This window comes from Brachyhypopomus gauderio, chromosome 6, assembly GCF_052324685.1.
Source record: "Brachyhypopomus gauderio isolate BG-103 chromosome 6, BGAUD_0.2, whole genome shotgun sequence".
NCBI lineage: Eukaryota > Metazoa > Chordata > Actinopteri > Gymnotiformes > Hypopomidae > Brachyhypopomus > Brachyhypopomus gauderio.
This window is the reverse complement of record NC_135216.1, coordinates 8,113,121-8,133,350: the sequence shown is the minus strand read 5'-3', so window position 1 is coordinate 8,133,350 and position 20,230 is coordinate 8,113,121. Positions and strand designations below refer to the sequence as shown.

The 20,230-nt window shown below is 43.6% G+C and overlaps 1 protein-coding gene and 1 long non-coding RNA gene across 2 annotated transcripts; both read right to left on the bottom strand.

The window, feature by feature from the left end:
• Positions 1-4,349: 4,349 nt before the first annotated feature.
• On the bottom strand, positions 4,350-7,434 carry irx4b (iroquois homeobox 4b). Its single transcript, XM_077007768.1, has 5 exons — positions 6,659-7,434; positions 6,205-6,432; positions 5,829-5,941; positions 5,401-5,720; positions 4,350-5,278 (listed from the first exon to the last, which is right to left on the bottom strand). The coding sequence occupies exons 1-5, from the start codon at positions 6,701-6,703 to the stop codon at positions 4,668-4,670; spliced, it is 1,317 nt and encodes a 438-aa protein (XP_076863883.1). The 5' UTR covers positions 6,704-7,434; the 3' UTR covers positions 4,350-4,667.
• Positions 7,435-7,580: 146 nt separating this feature from the next.
• Positions 7,581-11,767, bottom strand: LOC143516200 (uncharacterized). Its single transcript, XR_013131601.1, has 3 exons — positions 11,736-11,767; positions 11,326-11,602; positions 7,581-10,570 (listed from the first exon to the last, which is right to left on the bottom strand). It is a non-coding gene; the product is annotated as an uncharacterized LOC143516200 (long non-coding RNA).
• Positions 11,768-20,230: the final 8,463 nt, after the last annotated feature.

The window sequence follows — 20,230 nt, the reverse complement described above, 5'->3', positions numbered from 1 at the left end:
GATAGTTCAGTTCAATAGTTGTTAGCCTGATGCATTTGTGCTTTGTCTGTAAATCCCAAACACGTTACCATGTTCCTCATAGTCATTATGAGCATCACAATGTAACATTGCTGTGTCTATTAATAATCAGCAAGAGGCATCGATTAGAAGGATGTTCCATATAATTAGCTGTGATTCTTGCATGCCATATTTTTTCTAAATAGACACTAGTTATGTGGGGATTTGTTTGTTTGTGTTGTTTGTAAAGTAAAAAACTGCAGTAAACTTGAATGTGCACGTGTCCATGAGATTGTAAAAACACACTGCCACCCTAAACCCGATCCTGCATGTCTGAATTCAGATGACATTCTTTTGACTTTTTCGCTGCCCGGCTCTTCTCCAGAACAGGTCCGTGAAGAAAAAAAAAGAGTGAGTGAAAGATAAACTTCCCCTCAAAGCTAAAACATCCTTTACCGTCCAGTTGTATCCTGCTAACCCCAGTGTCAGAGGCCATTCATTCCGATAAGAAACAGCAGGGCGGAACAATACATGTTTGAGGAAGATCATATATATATATATATATTTCATCAAGAGTAGGCTCCCCTCCACTGGCATGGCCATGCCAAATTGGTCCTGTGGCGGTACAGGGGCAGCCCGGTCTCTGGTGGCGCGTGCAGTGGAACAGAATTTTTCCAGTTGGAGGTTCTCAGGTTGAGGGGAGAGGCAGCCGTGCGGCTATAATTGGGCCTGGTGACAGAAAGCATGAGACAGTGTGATGCTTATTAGCCCCCTTCACTGCTATGTCCTGTCCGGTCTGTGTGATGGGTGCGGAGAAATACCTCGTAGTTAAGGGCTCCTCCATTCTTACGCTCTATCTTTCTTTTTTCAAAAAGAGGCTACGAGGTAGGCCGGTGGTCGGTTCAAACATTGCTCTGAGCAAAATGTTTGAGTGAAAGTGAGCGTATGAACTGTGCTGAATAGAGGAGAATGGGTTCTATTATTCATGGGTCTAAATGGAACCCGGAACGATATAAGAACATGTTGCTCAAGAAACATTCGTGCTTTTACAGCTGAAATTGCTCTACTGTGGTCTAGTCGGATAGGACAGGTCTGTGAACAGTTGGAGTTTGTTTTTTAATGCGTTATTCTCTACAGCTCCAAGAAAAGACTAGTGCCATTAAAATATATCCGATGTTTTGGTGAGAACAATTCCAGGTGTAGATGTTTAAAGAATGGTCTTGTGAAAGCCAGATTCACATCACTTTCTGTATACCACTGATGGGTTTTGGCGTTTTGCTTCCAGATTGGTCATCTCTCTGCACTGAAGCTACAAGGCTAACATAGCATTCAGCTAAATGATGCTAATACACATTAGTTAGCAGTGTGCTAACAGCATGACAGAAACATCACACACTTAAATCTTGTACGACTTGAAAGCAGAAAGCAGACTTGACTGTGTGGTCCCTGATACTCTATGAAGCTGATGTTCTGTTACCTAAAAAATGTCCTAATAATCCTACTTTTGTCCTAATTATGCCTCCCCAAATATAAAGATAAGTGTACACATCATAAAAATCACATAAACAATTTGATGAGATTACTTACAAGTACAGTGCAGACTGAGATGTGGAAGATGAGTTTCTTGACCAAACCTGGTTGTATAGTCCTCCCTTCCTCATTAACTGTGTTTGACTCGTAGCACAAATGTGGACAAAATCTGGAGTATGAATGACATGTCAAGTAAGGCATTAAATTCTATACATTTTTTGTTTTTTGTTTGACTATTTTAAGCATAACTGGAAGATAAGACAAGTTCTGAGCAATTATGCTTAATTTTGTAGTCAGTTGGTTCATTTGATGACACGCTCATCCAACCCTCACACTTACACACACACACACACACACACACACACACACACACACACACACACACACACACACACAATTCTTTTCCCCCTCATAATTAGTCCTCAGGAAACCCTGAAGCGCTTAAATCTGGCTGTGCTATGGAACCTCACTAACTGTCATTATTATCTCACTTGTGCCATATAAGCTAAAGTCATGACCTTTACTTAAGAGACCTTGTCATGTTTCTCAGTGCAAGGACAGGCTGTGCCCTGACATGTCTTCAGAATGGTGTGTGTGTGTGTGTGTGTGTGTGTGTGTGTGTGTGTGTGTGTGTGTGTGTGTGTGTGTGTGTGCGTGCAAAGTCATTAGGCATTATCCACACTTAAAACTGATATGCAAAAGGATGTGTGAGATTCAGAGCATATGATGTGATATGAATGTAGAATTAAAGATTAAATGAAATGAAAGCAAAAACTGAAACAATCTATGTAGTCTAATAAAGACTGAAAACTGGAGCCTGAAATGTGAAATCTGAATGACCAATAGGCCGATGTGTTTACAACACCTGCGAGCCCTTCTGTTGAACCTCACCTTTATCTCCGACACACAGACATCCAGTACATGAAAAACTCCAACGGAACATCTTCACCTCTCCTCAGACTGATGTCCGATGTGGAGAACATCCTCGCTCGGCACCGCACGCGCTGAAGAGTCAACTGGACAACGGCCTTACACGGGTGGAGGAGCAGGGGGCCATGTTTGCAACGCTGTAAATATCGTGCCACTATTTCAAGACAAGAGCTCTCACTAAGTGCCCCTACTGTGGCTGACAGTTACACGGGGGCGGCCATTACAAGGCACTGAAAGGGAGTGTTAGTAATGAGAAAAACGAATGTGGGAATGGCGGGTTTAGCCTCATTGGTATTTCACTGGCCTGATACTATTTTATATTCTTTTCATCCATAATTGACATGTTCTCTATAGCCCATACGTTAAGAACTCGTGAACTAGCGCTAAGAAAGTCTGTTGGTAAGAGCTGAGAGCAGAGAGGGTTGCCAGGTAGAGTCCCTGGACTGAAACAGGATTGTGACTGAGCTACAATGGGTATGGTAGGAGTACAGTCCTGGATTTGACATGCCTGTCATTATATCCTTGCACAAGGAATTATTTCTAGGATGTGATTAGAAATGCCATTGCGAACCACCTCAGCTTTGTTTTTGCTTTAATTCCCGTTACAGCGTTAACTGAGAGCATCCAAGGACTGTTTTCTAACACCAGTATTTTAAAAACTAGTCTCAGTTATAACTTATAGCTCACGAGTTCAGTCATTGAGTTGGTAGCATGGAAATACCTGTATTTGCAGTGCAGGAGACCTGTAGTACTCGCATTAGGGGAAACAGCGTGATTTACCGATATTAATTGCTTGACACGTACCAGCGTTAAAGTTCTCGTGCTGACAGAGATCGCGGGCTTATTTATCTATACCATGATTCAGTATAGGAAAAAAAATGAAAGACGTCTTATTTTATTAAATAAGTTTAACTTATTTATAAAACTGAAGAAGAATGAAACTCTCGGGTGAATTCATCCTGAATTATTTAAACTAAATCGTTAACTTCACAGAAGGCTGCGGCAGAGTCCTCCTCTGATGTAATAAATACTTTATCTTTATCATTATTCCAGACGTCAAAACTGAAAAAAATAAACAAGGGGAAATGCAATGTCCACCCTTCCGTGCTTACAGTCTGTGATAGATTTCGGCAATATATGTCATATCACGTAGCTTTAGTTTATAATGCTGCTTGAACCCATAAAAAATTACAAACCGCCAACTGTCTACCCTATTGCTTGAACCTATTAAAAATACCAGGCTCCCTTGACAGCTGAGAACGGTTCGGTCAGGTCTGCTGCTACATGTCGCGTCAACATGGATTACTTCGACTGGGCTATTTCTCCCTCCCCGAGGGTGGTAGATTGTTCTATCCCTGGACCGATTATTTAAGTGCCTTTGCCTGTGGTCGTCCCTTATCAATAGACGTTGCCCTGTACATGTACCACTTAATTGTGCTGACAAACTGGTTTAGTACTTAGATAATATCCTGTGGATCTCAGAAGCACCAGTCTATTCCTGGCATAATCAGAGCTACTTATTGAAAATCAAAGTTTCTACCAATATTATTATTTTTCAATATTATTATATTACTTAAAAAGTGTGTGAAAGTGCCCTTAATTAAAAATTTCAGCATGAAGTTTTGTCAGGAATAGATGATCACGAAAGGATACAATTTGCTTTATTAAGTTCATTAGTGCAACTGAAAGCACTAGTGGTGGTTGTATGCCAAATTTGCGCACTTGAGCAGAGAGAGAGAGAGAGAGAGAGATTTGCCTGTTAAACATATAGGGCCTTTCAGTACCATGGACAGCGAATGACACTATCGTTATTTTTTCACAAAGCGATTTTTTATTTTGGTGAGATAAATAATGAAAAATTTAAATAGGCATATCTGTGCAGTGTGCTATTATACAGCAGTGATTACTGGTCAACATACTCTATAAAATCTTCGCAGTTTGTTAAGGTGGTAACGTGTCACTTTTTCTAAAGCTATGTTAATTTCGGTGGTACTTTAAATTCCAAATGTATGATTCACCAGATTCCACATTTGCTGTTGCCAGTATTCTAATATGTCTAGTTAGAGGCTAGCTTGTGCTTCGCAACATAAATCTTCGCGTTGGTTTTTCACTTTTGTACTGTACAGACAATATGTCACACAATCAATTCTGCAGACTCATAAATACCATCATGACTTAATATCTTTAAAAACATTCCACATTCCAGATGATTATGCTAGCTTGGGTGAGGTAACAGGTTCTGGAAGTCCGTGAAAGCTGTTGTCCGACGTTAGGCAGCTGGAATCCGTCCATACACCTGAACAGTTGGAGAAAGTTTGGTTTAAGTTGTTTTGTCGGAATAGCGGATCGTGGAACACGCCTTCTACCCAGTTTCTAAGATTGGAGACCGGAGAGTCTTGTTGCTTTTCTACTGTATCTAATGAGTCTAAATGGCACGTGGCAGAGGGTGACCTCATCAGCCGACCTTTATGCATGCATGATGGGTAGTCGGTGTGGTTTAATGATATGGCGGTCTGTGCAAGCGACCAAATTTTGGGTTTGGTCTCGACTGGCTGTTCTTCGTCTTGTGAGTAGAACATCTTTGCAGATGGGCTATCTCCATCCGATTCTGAGCGGGCCTTAAACACGTACTTCGTGGAGGTCTCCGACGTCTCCGATAGCAGAGGCTCTTTGAAGCGACTGTTTACACAATCCCGTGGCCTTGAGCGCGTGCTCATGGCAAACGGTGTTTTTGGCTCGCACTCCGAGCCGTCCGACTCCGTTAGATCAAAGTCCTCCAGATCACTTTGCGGCAGTTCTGCGTCGTCCGCCCTTGTGTTGTCTGAAATCAAGAAACAGTAACGCAATTCAACACAAGTTGTCAATATTCAAAGAATGCAATACTTTGCAATGCTCCGTTCAATAAGGATTCATGCTAACTTTCAAAAATGAAATATTACAAACCATTAAAGTCCTTCTCGGATTTAACTGGATCTCCCTGTGACCCCTGGACGTCGTGGCAGTCTTCATCACAGTCTTTCTCGCCAGAGGGTTTGTTGCGCGGTGACCAGGTCATTTTGTTCTCTTTCTTGAGTCTCCGGCGAGCGTTGGCGAACCACGTGGACACTTGGGTAAGGGTCATTTTGGTGATGATGGCCAGCATAATTTTTTCACCCTTTGTGGGATATGGGTTCTTCTTATGTTCCTGAAGCCACGCTTTCAGAGTGCTGGTGGTTTCTCTGGTAGCGTTCTTCCTTCTTGTGCTAACGTCAATTGAGCCGTACCTACATGGAATTCATGCTCTTAAGTACGCCACTGACAAGTTTGGTGCCATAACGCATGCATAAACATAAGTAAACCCGATTTTATTAAGGATAAATAATATATCTTACCCATATCTTTCATATTGATGTTGTCCAAATGGGTAATCGCATGGGTAATACGTTGGCCCCTGTGTGACCTTTGCACGTGCTGTTTCTATTCCATCCTTCTCGCCAAGGTCGCCCTATCACAGAAAAAAATAATTAAAAATAATATTTTTAACAGGGCCACGCTGCACATCTGGACTTTCCAAACAACTTCCCCCACTTACGATGTAATTAAAAGTGTGTAATTAAAGTCCAGTAAAGAATCAAACAGCAGACAACACTCATAGGCTACTGCTACATCTGACATCTTCTTTGCACATTTGTATTGCCTTATATTATTAGGGATCCTTTAGTTAAAAACATTAACAAAACATTTGACAACCACAAGTCAAACGCGCACCAGAGAGTAGAGGGAAGCTGATTCCGATCCGTATGAACCGTAAGACCCATATCCGTGGTTCTTGGTATAAGCGTTCCCATATGAAGAGCTTAGTTCGTGCCTGGCAGAGGCCACGAGCCTGCTCTCGTATACCGGGCAATAAAGCGAGTTTTGCTGGGAGGCCGTCAGTCCGGGATCACCGGTACCAGACTCATAGCAGGTACCCAGAGTATTAGACGACAACAGCAGCTGTAGGGCAGACCAATAAGATAACTTTCCATACAAACTGTTATATTAGGATTTTTGTTTAATGCGGAAACAGTTGATGATTAGAAACATATCAATTAACACAGATAGTTAAACATAAAGTTGTGGTAACATTCCTCAAAATGCATCACAAAAGTTAAGGACTGTTTAAGTCACTTCAGAGTTCCTCTCCAAGTGGCTATAGGACGGATGCATTGGGTCGACTTACCTGCGGAGCTGCTGTGTATGAATAGCCAAACTGTGTGTATGACATGTCTTAAGATAAAACTCCAGCACGAAGGGACACGGGCATCTCAAAGCTAAGGGCGCACCCAGGGTCATCAGTTTATCAGTTGCGATCTTCTTGCAGCTGTAGGTAATCCGCTCCCGCAGCCGGAGAGATGCGCTCTGCTCCGTCCATAGTTGATGCACACTACAATATCTTTGTGTTCTCGTTGGCTCGAGATAATATCGTCTTAAAAAAATAAAAGAAAAGTAGTGCAACGGAATTTGAAATCACCTTTCTGTGGCATAAACTCAATTTACGGTGGAAGGAAGAAAAAACATCATAGCAACGACGTCTCAGATGCACTTTGTTTTTAAAACCACTGCCTCTGACGTCAGAGGCGCGGGTTTAAAGGTCCAGACTGTAAATTCCTTTAATATTTTTTTTGCATGCTGATCTGTACCATACAATACTCTACTGAAAAAAAGTTTGAAAAAACCCGCAGAAACACTTGCATACTATTAATGCCGGTTGTTTAAAATGAAACATATAAAAAAATAATCTAATGTACGGATATGGAAAGAAATTTGCTTAGATTTAGAGGGGAGCCTAAATGGAACAGTCTTCTCCCGTGTCTTCAAACGCGCTTTAAGGGTGCAGTCTCCAGACAAGTGTACAGCCTCGGGGTCTCGCTCAAATTAATGAGGACGTGTTCGCGTCCCTCACCGGAACACCTGCCTGCTAGCAGCGAATCACCAATCTGACTTTAGTACAGACAGCTCGATTGTGGATGATTGATGACTACTGAGATGCGATTAGCATAATTGCCTTTTTTAGTTTAAAACACTTCGACACAAATTAATAACATTTTCAGCGTGGTTCTCTGCAGGAAACAACGTTTTAAAACATTTATAAACATTTATTCAAATAAAGTGTTTTCAAATGATCAAAACGAGGTAAACACAGAAGCGTAATTTGGTATACAGCTTGACTTCTGACTGGGTACAGAAATACATTTTTCGGCGTGTTTTAAGACTGAAATCAGCCCTATCAGTAGCGACAACCTGGGGTGTGATGTACGACAACAGTAAATGTGCTTGCATGACAGTCGGATATCAGATGATAAAACAGAACGTCTGATCGTTCGGGCCTTAATCTCAACAAAGATAGATGAGTATTAAAACAGCAAAGTGATGTTTTATTTTGGTTTTCGTTACAGAATCATTATTAGTTTGGTTCTTAACATCATGACAACCATTTAAAGTCTAAGCTCTGCACTGTAATCTTTTATAATGTTTTGTTTTCTAATGTCTGTTTGCTTTTATGATGTGTGGTAAAGCGATACTTTATAATTTAGCTTGCTCTTTCCTTGAACCTTACTGAGCTGTACTATTTTTGATTAAATGTACCAACTTCAAAGAAAAGTTAAAATTGTAGCACTTTGCAGATGTTGTAAAATATCAGCTGTGTCCGAGAGAGTGATTCTAAACATTTTACTGTGCACATGAACAAGTAAAGAAAAGGAGAGAGATAGAAAGACAAGACATAGAAAGAAAGAAACAGAGAGAGAGAGAGAGAGAGAGAGAGAGAGAGAGAGAGAGCGGTTGCAATAATAAGGTGTCGCAGATATCCCAAATAGAGCTGGAGTTTGTTCCTCAAAACAATCCTTAATGAACCAAGACCCAATTTGGAGTAAAATATAAAAATATTGGATGAAAGTCCAATTATTTCACATTTTTCCTAAAGAGCATTTAGGCACATTAACAAAATAAATCCTTTATCCCTAAGTTAATCTTTCAAGATGAAGAAATACCTGCGATGTCACGTGACATCTGAGATCTCCTCTCTGGACTCTCCTCCCTGTGCTCTCACGGCTGCAGCTAAGAGTCTCGGCATGTCACAGTTCACTTAATATACATAATGGATGAAGAGCTTTCTATGCATTTACTCAACACTTCCTGAAGTCTAGGAGGTGCTCCAGACTCCTCATAAAAGATGAGGGAACCCGCTTTAACATCCCCCCCACCCCGTAAGCAGGAACCTCCTTGTCTCTGCAGGTTCGTTTGTCCAGACTCCAGCTTGCATAACGCTCTCTCTTCCCATGGTCCTGTCTAAGGACTGGATACAGTGTGCATGATTCAGGCGGGGTTTTCCACACACTCGCCTTATCGTTCTACTCTCCGAACACATTTTCCCAACATTTAACATATCCAGAATACCCTGGAATACAAGTCACATGTCATTTTGTCACTTGTTCTCACAAATCCTTCCTTCTTTTATCATGATTTTTTTAGTGTTTGAACCTCCTTGCTAAAATAGCATACACTGTGCTAATTTTCATAATTGAAAACTAAAAATGCATATATGGTTTGCTTTCAAAGGCATTATTTGAACTCGAAGAGTAAAAAGTCAGACATCAATGGACATCGTTTTCACTTTTCTATAGCGCCCTGCCTGGCTCTCAGTCCCTCGTTAATGCAGCGATAGCTGTCCAGATCGACTCTTAATGCGGCGGGGCAAACAGCTAAAACAACCCTTCAAAGAGACTTTTAACGCTTCAGGACAAGACGTGTTCTAATAAGCATCCATTGCCTGTGCTAAAATATGACTAAACACACTTGATACTGTCCTTCCAGATGGGTTAGGAATGACACCCCCAGCACAATCTCATTACTAAGAAACAGCACATTTCTGTGGACAAAAAGGCTCCTTTGTGTTCATGAGGTGCACTATAAATCAATGATTGATGTGCAGTAGAAAGCGCACTCTTCAGAGCCAGTCTTTGCCCAAACAGGCTCTCACAGTATAAATATGTTAGCATGCAATCGAATATTCAGGAAGTTAAAAAAATAATGACATTAATGCATTCCACTATCCTGAGAAAAAAAATTGCTAACAAAGGACCAGGGTGAAGAGTGTGGATGCAGCTACAGCAAGGTAGCACCACCTTGCCCTGTAGAGGCACCGACGGTAGGTGCTTCCTCTGGGGTGTGGAGGCTTTGAGATTAGAAGGGAGACCTGTGTGAAGCTGCTTGCGTGTCTCAAGATGTTCGTATTGGAGTGGCAGCTCTTCGAATGAGTCTGCTGCATCTGGGGTGTACACACGCCATCTACACATCATAATCCAACTCTTTTCTTCACCGAGTGAGGTTCTCTGAGGTGGATGTTTGGAGATATCTTCCAGTGGCCGTCACTCATTGTTACGGGCAAACACAAATTGCCAGCGGTTGTGAGAGACAGCGTTTTGTTTGGTCAGACTCGAGTGAAGCGGTGCGCCTGGGTGAAAGATTTATTTCCACTCCTAGTCAAAACACAGACGACGGCACTTGTTCAATACATGAGCACTCTTATCACGAGGCAAATTAAACGTCATTCATTTGAGGGGGGTTCTCTTCTTCTGCTCCTCTGGAAGAGGAGGAACTGGAGTTTTGTGATCTAGAAGCTGCTCACCTGAACACCTAGCCTGGCATGCCGAGGAACACAGGAAAGGTTAAATCCTCACGTGGTTGACCCTCGGCCTCCGACCTCCGACCTCTGCTTTCCACTTACCCATTCTCAATTTTTACTATTACTATTCTCTGGAGTCTGCAACCCCTCTGTTTCTTTTCTCCATCTCTCCATCTCAAGCACACCAGCTCTTGTTGCTCGGTCCGGACGGTCCGTGGGGATGGAGAGAATGCTCTCAGGCAGACGATTGGTTCAACCACGCAGAAAATGGAAGATAGAGGGGGGGACAGGGAGGAGATGGGACAGGGACCATGTCTGTACTCGTGGTCTCCGGTCCTGAAGAGTCGTACCAGGGGGACCCGAGTCAAGTGATCTCTGACACTTTATCCCCACTTTACACAGGAACCCTCTCTCTGACAGACTCAGGCGGGAAAGAGTCCTGAACTTCTGAATGTCTGGAGAGAAGGCCTACACACGCACAGGCAAGGTTATGGTTACTTCCAAAAGATCATAAACATCATGATTTGTTGATTAAGAATGCAAACATTAATGTAACATAAATGTCACACATTGAGTTCTGTTTATCTTTCTTTCTTTCTAATTAATTTGTTTCCACATGAAGCACACTTTCCTGTCTGAGGCAATAATGCTTATTGCCAAAGTGTCATAGTCAGAACTTGTATATCTATAATCCAGCTGAATTATGAGACCCAGGGTATGTAAAGTTTTTTGTTTGTTTATTTTTTGTTAATGCTACTCTGTTATATGTATGGCCCTATATTATCCGTGACAGGGTTTATTCGTAGATTCCATTAACCCTCTGAGGTCTTTGGGCCTTTTTTTCTGTTTAAGCATGTTTTCATAAATTTGTCTCTAAACATACTTAAAGCAAGTTGAATGTGTATCCATTGTATCCCACAAGCTGAAGACTAAAAGAACACTACATGAAAGCAGCCAAATTCAGCCAACTGAAGATAATCTCATAATGGAGTGTCTCATTTCTCTGAGTTATTCATACATCTAAAATCGGTTTTAAAGTCTGGCTTTCAGAAAACAAATATAAACGTGTGCCATTAAAATAAATAAAGATTAAGTCTCTTAAGAATCACAACAGAAATGAATTTCGTTTTTACACAATAGCTAATTACGACAGTCTTGATTTTTACCCATTGTGAAAAAAATCGCGTTGCGAGATTTGGTAGACAAGGTAAGATAAAGCTTACTTAAATATCCACTCCGGATCTGTGGTAGGTTGCACAGACCTGGAGGGTTTGGGCTTTGTGCGTCTGCTTGGCTTGTTTTGCAGGCCAAGGTTGTGAAGAGAGCAGGCGATGTGTGGAGTGTGTGTCTCCGTGTCCCGGTGAGAGCCAGCGTTCTCCTCCCCATCACTGCTGCATCATTACTCCCTCACCACACATGTATTATTCACCCACATTCAATCATGCTTCCGCTGGGACCCATGCGCTCGCTCTCTCTCTCTCTCTCTCTCTCTCTCTCTCTCTCTCACACACACAGACAGACACACACACACACAAACATAAAATAACAAAAAGTAATTTCAATGCTTAATCTATATAAATGTTACGAAGTATCTCTTCATCGAACACAGCGTTTAATCTTTCGCTTTACTTACGAGCATTGTGATTGAAAGGCTAGTGTTTGTCGCTGCGAATGAAACTTCCTGGATCTAAGCGCCACCCTCTGGACAGTTTATGTAACTTCATGTAAACATCTTGTGGGTGTTTAGAAGGAATGTAAAATGCTATTGTGAGTGAATTAATTGCCGGAGATCCTACATATCAGCTAATAATGAGCAAACGTGCAGTCCTGTGTAGAGCAGTCTGACCAAAGAAGACCAGCAACTGTGGAAAGTATGATTATTCTATGATGTGCAATATAGCTTTTTAAACTATAACATGAAAATGGCAAATTTGATCAGTGGCAAATTAGTGACTTGTTTTGTTTTCTGTATCCCACAATACATTTCAGTGTTTGTGTATGGGCAGCTATACTGTACATTACTCTACTGTGCTTTATGATGAGGCATATCTGAAGACATGTACATGAGTGGGGGTGAGAGAGAGTGTGAGATAGAGAAAGAGAGAGATGGGGAGAGGAAGAAAGAAATAGAGGGAGAGGGAGAGAGAGAGAAAGCTGGAGAGTTGAAGCTACTGAAAATGGCAAGTTCTGAAGGAAATGTGTAATGACAGCTCCAGTCATGCAGAGGAGAACACAGGCAGCTTTTGAGGGAGACTGACCATAACCATAATGGCCAGAGACAATCGATAGGCTTTTAGCAGAAAACACCTGTGGAGGAATACTGTACATTTTTACTTCACCACCACTGACTCTCTCTCTCTCTCTCTCTCTCTCTCACACACACACACACACACACACACACTTTCTCGCACTCTCTATCCGTCAGTTTGTCTGTCACCAACAAATTCTGATATAGACAAACCTTTGAGAAATGAATAACTGGCACAAATGTTTCACTTTCATTGTTTCACACGAGTGTTTTTCACCACAAAGACAAGAATCACTACTGAAGAGAGCAATTGTGCGCGCTATCAATCACTGACTAACCGATAAAGGATTAAGTGTCTGGAGTTTTTCTCCACATACAAACCTACGATAAAAGAAAGTGTAACAGCATTATGAGCTGCACAAACCTCCTCAACTGCTTCCACTGTGATGTATTCTAATGGAAGTGTTCAGTCATTGGACGACGCACTCGTATACACTGTCAGGACCCCCCAAAGACACTGACCACCAAGGTTGCCTTCACCAACCCTGCACCATGACATACACCCTCTTTATGTTTCAAACTCCATTTACACATCCCCCTCCTCTTTAGTAATGGGATACGCCATGACACAGATGACTCGCTGATGATTTAGACAAGGAGCCAGCAGCTTGTCACCACACCATTTGAGCCTGTCTTACTTCTGGCCTGCCTGCGTCCTACAGCTGTATTTTAAGATAAGCCCCCAGCAACGTTTCGCAGCATATGACTGCTGATGAATGGAGCGATCCTCTTCCCTTTGTCCAGGCTGAGTCTGGACGATATCGAGCCATTGACGTTCAGGCCGGGCCAGTAAATTGCCTGGGTGCCTGGCCATTGACCCCCCGCTGAGAGACTGACAGCAGTCAATACAGCACCACTTGCTCATGTCCCTGGAGAGCTGGCAGTCTATAATTCCAGGGGATCGTTCCTCTGGGGGACGGCAACCTTCAGCATCCGTGTCCACTTCAGAAGGGAGGGGGTGAGGGAGGGGTGTGGGCAGGAAACAGGATACCTGCCAACTGTTTATGTGATCAATGGCACACTCTATCCCAAGCTGGCTAGGGTTAATATGCCCCATTTGACTCAATTACATAAAGCACTGACTGGGGAAGGGAGGGTGGAAAGGGGATCGTATGACCCCCCCCCACCCCCACCCCCCCACCCCCACCCCCACCCCCCCCACCCCCACCCCCGTCCAGATCTGGGACGGCTTTCCTCATCCTGGCCGTCCATCTCATTCCCAACAGGACAGTGAAGAGGCGATGATCTTGTCATTAAATGATAGCTGTCATGAAGCAGATAAGCTGAAGACATTGAAGAGGAAAAATGTCACTGATGAAGATGCAGAGGACACACACACACACACACACACACGCACGTGTGGTGACAGTCAGAAGATAAGCACCGGCAGTGTGTTAAGAAGGCGCCGTGACCTCCCCGGGGCAGAAGCAGACGGTGACGTATCTCAGATCAACCGTGCGGTGTCTTTGGAACGGGCGGAATAATGGCTCGTTTAAAAACCACATTCAAACAGATGAGTGCGGTTTACATTAAACTCAGTCCCATTAGTTGCTCTTTAATAAATGAGCCGATCCAGAGAGGGAGGGAGGGTTGCCTCATGCAGTATACTTGTCCTCCGCTGATTGGCTCAGGCTTAATGAAATGCTCTTTTGTGCGCCTGGTCGAACTCATTTGATTTTTTTTCCCTCCCCATAGGCCTCCTGTATCCTGTGATAAGTCCTCAAACCACTGAAGCCTGTAATGACTCCATTACTGAGACCCCCGCCAGACTGGGAGTGTGTGTGTGTGTGTGTGTGTGTGTGTGTGTGTGTGTGTGTGTGTGTGTGTGTGTGTGTGCGTGTGTGTGTGTGTGTGTGTTTGTGTGTGTGTGCGTGTGCATAAGTCTGGGTGGGTGGGAATGCACACGTAAGCATGATCGTGTGTGTTTGAGTGTATAGGTGGTGATTATCAGCTGTAATCATTTTGCAGTCAATGAAGTTTTGGTAATGAAGTTTAATACTGTCATACATGTCATACTGTCATGAAATGTGTCTGGTATGTGTGTCTGCTCACACGTCTTTGTCTATCTTCTCACAGTAACACACATACATTTAATATTCAAATATACAGGTTCTGCCCACACTTCAAACACACATTAACTGATAGACTGTGAACTAATAGGTTGGTAATTATTCTGAGGGGGAAGCCACAACCTAATACACTAGAAGACATAACAGGTCAATTGGAAGTTAATGTTCTCTTTGCCTTGTGATGCATGAAACGCGCGCGCACACACACACACATATTCACACAAACACCTTCAGTTGTAATTAATTCATCCACACAAACTCTTTTCTGTTGACCTGTCGTATGCGACTTTGTCTTGTGCGACTGCAATTACAGTGAAGTGAAGCCGATTTATTACCTCAGAGAAGAACCCATATTGGGTTACGCTCCCTTCATAAAGAGGCTGGATTCACACAGGCAAGGTCAGTCTCATTTGTTCTTCATGCCCTGAGTTTTTTAACACAGAGTTGGGACTCACAGGATATACCTGTAGCGTCTCATCCTGAAACAAAATCAGAGTTACTCCATAATTTTCTCATTATCCCTGCGTTCAAGTCCTGTGCTCATTAAGTCAATTACTCACCTTAATAATAATCCACAGGACGTCAGTACATGAAATCTGCTTTCCTCGGGGGACTGCTCTGATGCGTTGGACCATTAGGTGAAAGTTTACTTTCATACCATTAGAAGAGTTCCTTCAGTCTCCAAGTGGCCACAGGGGGGCCAGACAGAAGGCTCTGGAGATGTGAACGGGGACCAAGCTCAGATTGTTTTATATATATGTGTGTGTGTGTGTGTGTGTGTGTGTGTGTGTGTGTGTGTGTGTGTGTGTGTGTGTGCGTGCGTGCGTGTTTATGATGGCCCGGAATGCTGCAGTCAAGATGGATGATTTACCTCACTAAAACAAACACAGACCTCTAAAGGGAAGTGGTGTGTGGTGTGTGTGTGAGCGTCCGGAGCCGCGGTGGGAGTGTTTGTGCGGAGGAGGGAGTGCTTGTGCGGAGAAGCCAGCGGTGATGAATGCACTCGCGGCCGCACAGAGCCCGCCTCTCCGGCACGACACCAGGCTGGAGATAACAAGGCTTATTGGGGAAACTGTATCGTGCCTTATCGAAGCTCGGGGCCATCATAAATCAAGCAGCGGCCTCCTGCCGACACCGGCTTGCGTGGCTCTTGTCTGCACAGTTGCCCTTTTGGCGGGCTAAGAGTCTCATCTCTCTTCACACTCTGTGATTGGAGGTGCTTAGTGGTCACCCTCTGCGATTTAAGATCTCCGGAGAAGATCCTCAGAGTTCAATCACACTTTTTTGGTCATTCATTTCGCTCTTTATGTTTCGTTCCAACCAAGACGCATGAACAAGCGATGAATGTCAGAGGTAGGAGCTGTTAAAGAGTTACAGAAAACATCTGACCAGTGCTTCTATGTTTACAACAGATCTTTCTCATTTTGGGAGCGGTAGAAGTTTGCAGCCTGTGTAAAGCCCACACCTGTCCTCACGCTCTCACTCGCACTCATCTCAAAGTTTTTCACTCTCTCAAATCACCACCACCAGCTTTCATTCTCCAACAAAAAGACTACCATACAATTGATAGTCTGAATCACAGCTAAGAAAACAAACCCTTAGAGACCCGTGTCAATCCAGGCAGGTCGTTCTAGGTCCTCAGTAAAGCTTATGAGCGCAAGAACAAAGAGTCTCCAAAGGAACACAAATTCAGGAGGGGAGGGGGGGGGGGGTTTCCTCGAGACTCATGGGTAAAATTCTCCTAAGCCTATTTAGCTTTCAAACGCCAGTGTCTCCCCCTCACCCTCTCAGCATGGCCATGGTATCCAAACATGTCTTCATTTACTCGCTGTCTGACAGCGTGCCAGGGGAATCCAGTGCTGAAAGGGCCATCTCAAATACACCATTATTATCGCTTCGTCAGCTCTCATTCACCGTTTTTCTGACCTCTCACCCTGGACTATGGCAACAGTGAGAAAAATGTCCCAATTGATTGACAGGATTGAGAAAAGCCCGCCCCTCCCCTCTCCTCCAATAGGCATTTCAAACACTTTGGAGAACAATGGGGGCTTGGGTGTAATGGGATCAATGAGGGGATGATGACTGTCAAAAGAGCACATACTACTCACACAAACCTGATTATCTCAGCGTGACGGAGGCCAAGGAGCGGGGGAAGGGAAGCGGCGGGGAGGCCGGCCCCATGCCAGGTACCTCCAATTGGGCTAGCGTTGAACACGAGCCCCAGGCTGTCAGGCCTTGGCCTCTCCCATCCATCGGGGGCCTTTAACAAATCTATTCAGATGAGTGAGGGTGATTCTCACAACTCCACGGTTCAGGAGGAGCAGAGAACAGGGGCCACCATCATTGTTCCCAAAGGAGGGGTGAAGTCACGCTCTCCTCCCGAACCCTCGACAACTCTCACTTCCCCAAACTCCAGCAGAGACGCCCTGAAACCCGCCCCGCTGCGGGACGCGGTGGAGCGTCAGGGCGAGGACTCGGGGCTGAAAGGAGCTACAGGAGAGGCCCGTTTTCAACAAAGCACCACCTAATCTGCTTTAATTTAAGGGTTTGAAGCGGCGGTGACTACTGTTTTGTGCTCAGGTCTGCTCGCAGGGCTGAAAATATTACAGTATTATGCGGGTGGCGATTAGTCACAGTGATGAATGTATCTAGATGGGATATTTAGGGGGCTGTTCACACAAACTGAAAGAGCCAGACCTGTTGTTGCTTCATCTTAAATCTCAGTGAATGCCACCCAGTGAATAGTGCGATAATGTGATTATGAAAGTTATACTGTTGAGACGGTGACCTTCAGGATTGGGGGAGGCGGGGGGGGGGGGGGGGGGGGGGGGCGGGGGGGGGTGTGTGAATGGTAGTGCCCCTTTCCTTTCCCCCCACAGGTAGCGCTTTCAGAGTGCCACCCAGTTACATAACAGCGCCATAAAAAGCCGCTCCATTTATATTCCGGGCGGCTGCCTAACGTGGGTTTCTTGTCTTTGGCTGGAGCACAGAGCACTTGCAGATCAGTGGTGGGCTGTGTGCTACGGTGCTCACTTCAGGCCTGACCTCAGGGGCTCTCCGCCTCGGGCTTCCTTTCCTCCCCTCCTGGACACTCTCCACCTTTAATTCCAAACCTGGACGCCCCCCGAGGGAGCCCCCCCCCCCCCCCCCCCCCCTTCCTTCTCGGCAGTCTCCCGGTCTCTGTCTCCCGGTCTCTGTCTCCCGCCACCGTCCCGGCCGTTCTGAGACAGAGAGACGCGACGGTTGCAAAGACGTTCACTCGGACGGGCGTCTGGAATACAGACCCACGCCTTGGCGAACTCATTTGCAACAAAACCAGAATTGATTTGGTCCGGCCCGGCCGGTAGAGATGGCCTGATGCAGCGTGACCCCGGGCCCTGACTGACAGTGCGCCTGTGTGGGCTCTGTGCTCTGACTGACAGCCGGCCGGGCTGAGCGGATACAGTACAAGTTTCCTTGGCAGGGGGTTGAGCAGACACAGGATTGGCCAGATCATCAATTACAGGAGTGATTGACAGCTGACAGCATGCGTGTGCTCAGCTCCAGCTGTACCAGCTCTCCAAAGACGTAATCAATCACTGACAACAATAACATCCCAGGATTACATGTAAAGAATGCCCACAAGTCAAACAGAAAATAACCAGCTCATAAATACACAGCTTTTAGCTTAATATATATCATTACATTTAATTAAAGGCCTATGGTTACGAAATGATTAATGAATAATTTGGGCAAATATTCCTCTCATCTATTCTCCCATAACAGGAACAATTTAGCTGTGACAGCTAAATTTAATACACACAGACTCAGGCACACACACATGGAGAGACGCACACAAACACACACCCCAGAAGAGAGTGAGTTTAGTTCATTCAAGCACCAGATCCCCACCGTGTGGTTAAACACTGATATGTGCTATAAAATAGGTCAGAAATGCCAGAAACATTTGTATGGAATTTGTATGTAGTCTACTGTTTATAAGATAAATAACCAAAAGCATTTAATACTCTTCATAATGGCTCCATTTTCACTAGATAAATTAATTTAATTTGCTAATAATCAGTGTTCCTAACATCACATATATTCAGTGATTTCCAGAATGAAAAACATATTAAGTTTGTAGAAAATGTACTAAAATGTAATTACATGCCCTGTTTATCTGCTCTAAATTCATCACCCAGTACACAGAATGACTGTGTACTACGCACCAGTGTATAGAGGACGTTTCCACTACCAGCAGATAGAGGGCAGCCTTGTGACAGTAACAGCCAGTGACGCATTACAAATAACAACATTTTCATAGTATTACGACAAGAACCTATACGTAACTAGATTTAATATCGAGGTATTAATAAACTATTAAAAACCTATTCAAGGGTATAACACATTTTCTTTTAAATTCATTAATGCTAATTATTTCACAAATTAAATCTTCTCACACAACCCCACTGACTTGGGGCTACACACACACGCACACAATGATTTAAGCTTTTTTGACAAGAAGTTTCAAACATTAGCTACAAAGCACATAATAGCATGTGCAGCTTAAACCTAATTACACCTAATAAAACTTAATTATCAGCATGGAGAACAAATATCTTGTGAAAATGCCTCCGCATTTCACAAAGCTCTAAAACCACTTTCAGATATTTGTAAAATTATTATTCGAAATAAATCATAATTAGAAAAAACATCTCATTTACAGCGCCACATACACACGTGCACATATGCTTACACATACGCGCGCGCATGCAAACACACACAAACCCACGCACGCGCACACGCAAACACACACATAAACCCACACACACTTGCACGTGTACACCCTGCAGCAGCTGCCATTTAAACTGTGTGAATAATTGAGGAATAGCATTTGCCGTCGTCCTCCACATGCGCCCTGCCTATAAATGTCCCTCAGATCTCCTCTTTGAGAGACTCCCAGCGACTCCCCTGCACACCCAGACCTCCCCAACTCGTCTGAGTTCACCTCCGCCACCAATCGATCTGCTCCTCACATATGTTTACTGTTCACAGCTCCTAGAGATGCATTTTTGCAAAGACGTATGTCTCTTATTTGCTTTATTTAAATACCATTTTTATATAAGCTAAGGTTTTGCACTAGGTACATATATTTATTACAATTATTAATACAGCAAAGAAAAATATTACATGTAAAATAATATGTTCCTGATATATTACTTTCAATTGAGAAATAAATATGTAACTAAAGAATGTTACATTTTCATTTAGAATTAAAATAGGAGCATTATTTATTAAACAATATGCTGTCAGATAATAAATGCAGTAATCTAAATTAACACATGGCCAGAAGGAAAGACCAGGATCCCTCCACACACTTCATTAAGGTACTCTCCAGTCAGGGGAACTCACACCTTGAAGCCATTTCTAATGCTCCAATCATGTTAGTTTAACCTTACCGAGACACTCTGGAGCTAAGCTAGCAGCTCAAACACAACAGAATTGAGTTACAAATGTTTAACAGGGTCGTGTGGGTGAAGTGAGACTCCAGACGTGGCTTGGATTATAGCCTATTTTCGTTTAATCACTTTTTCAATAAAGTTCAGGATTTGGTGATTCCATCAGAAACAAGCACACCTTCTGCAGCTGTGTGTCCAGGAAACACATAACCTGTGCTGGAGCCCATCAGCTTCCTCTCCCATGATCCTTTGAGCTCGGTGCCTTTACCTTAGGATTAAGGTGTGATCGGTTTCTTCTCACACAGCACAGTCA

Bases quoted from the DNA above. Each gene is read 5' to 3' on its own strand.
- irx4b (XM_077007768.1), bottom strand. From the start codon at position 6,703: ATGTCATACACACAGTTTGGCTATTCATACACAGCAGCTCCGCAG. The intron at 6,433-6,658 runs GTAAGTCGACCC...TCTGCCCTACAG, and splicing joins CATACACAGCAGCTCCGCAG to CTGCTGTTGTCGTCTAATAC. The intron at 5,279-5,400 runs GTTTGTAATATT...TCTTGATTTCAG, and splicing joins ATCCGAGAAGGACTTTAATG to ACAACACAAGGGCGGACGAC.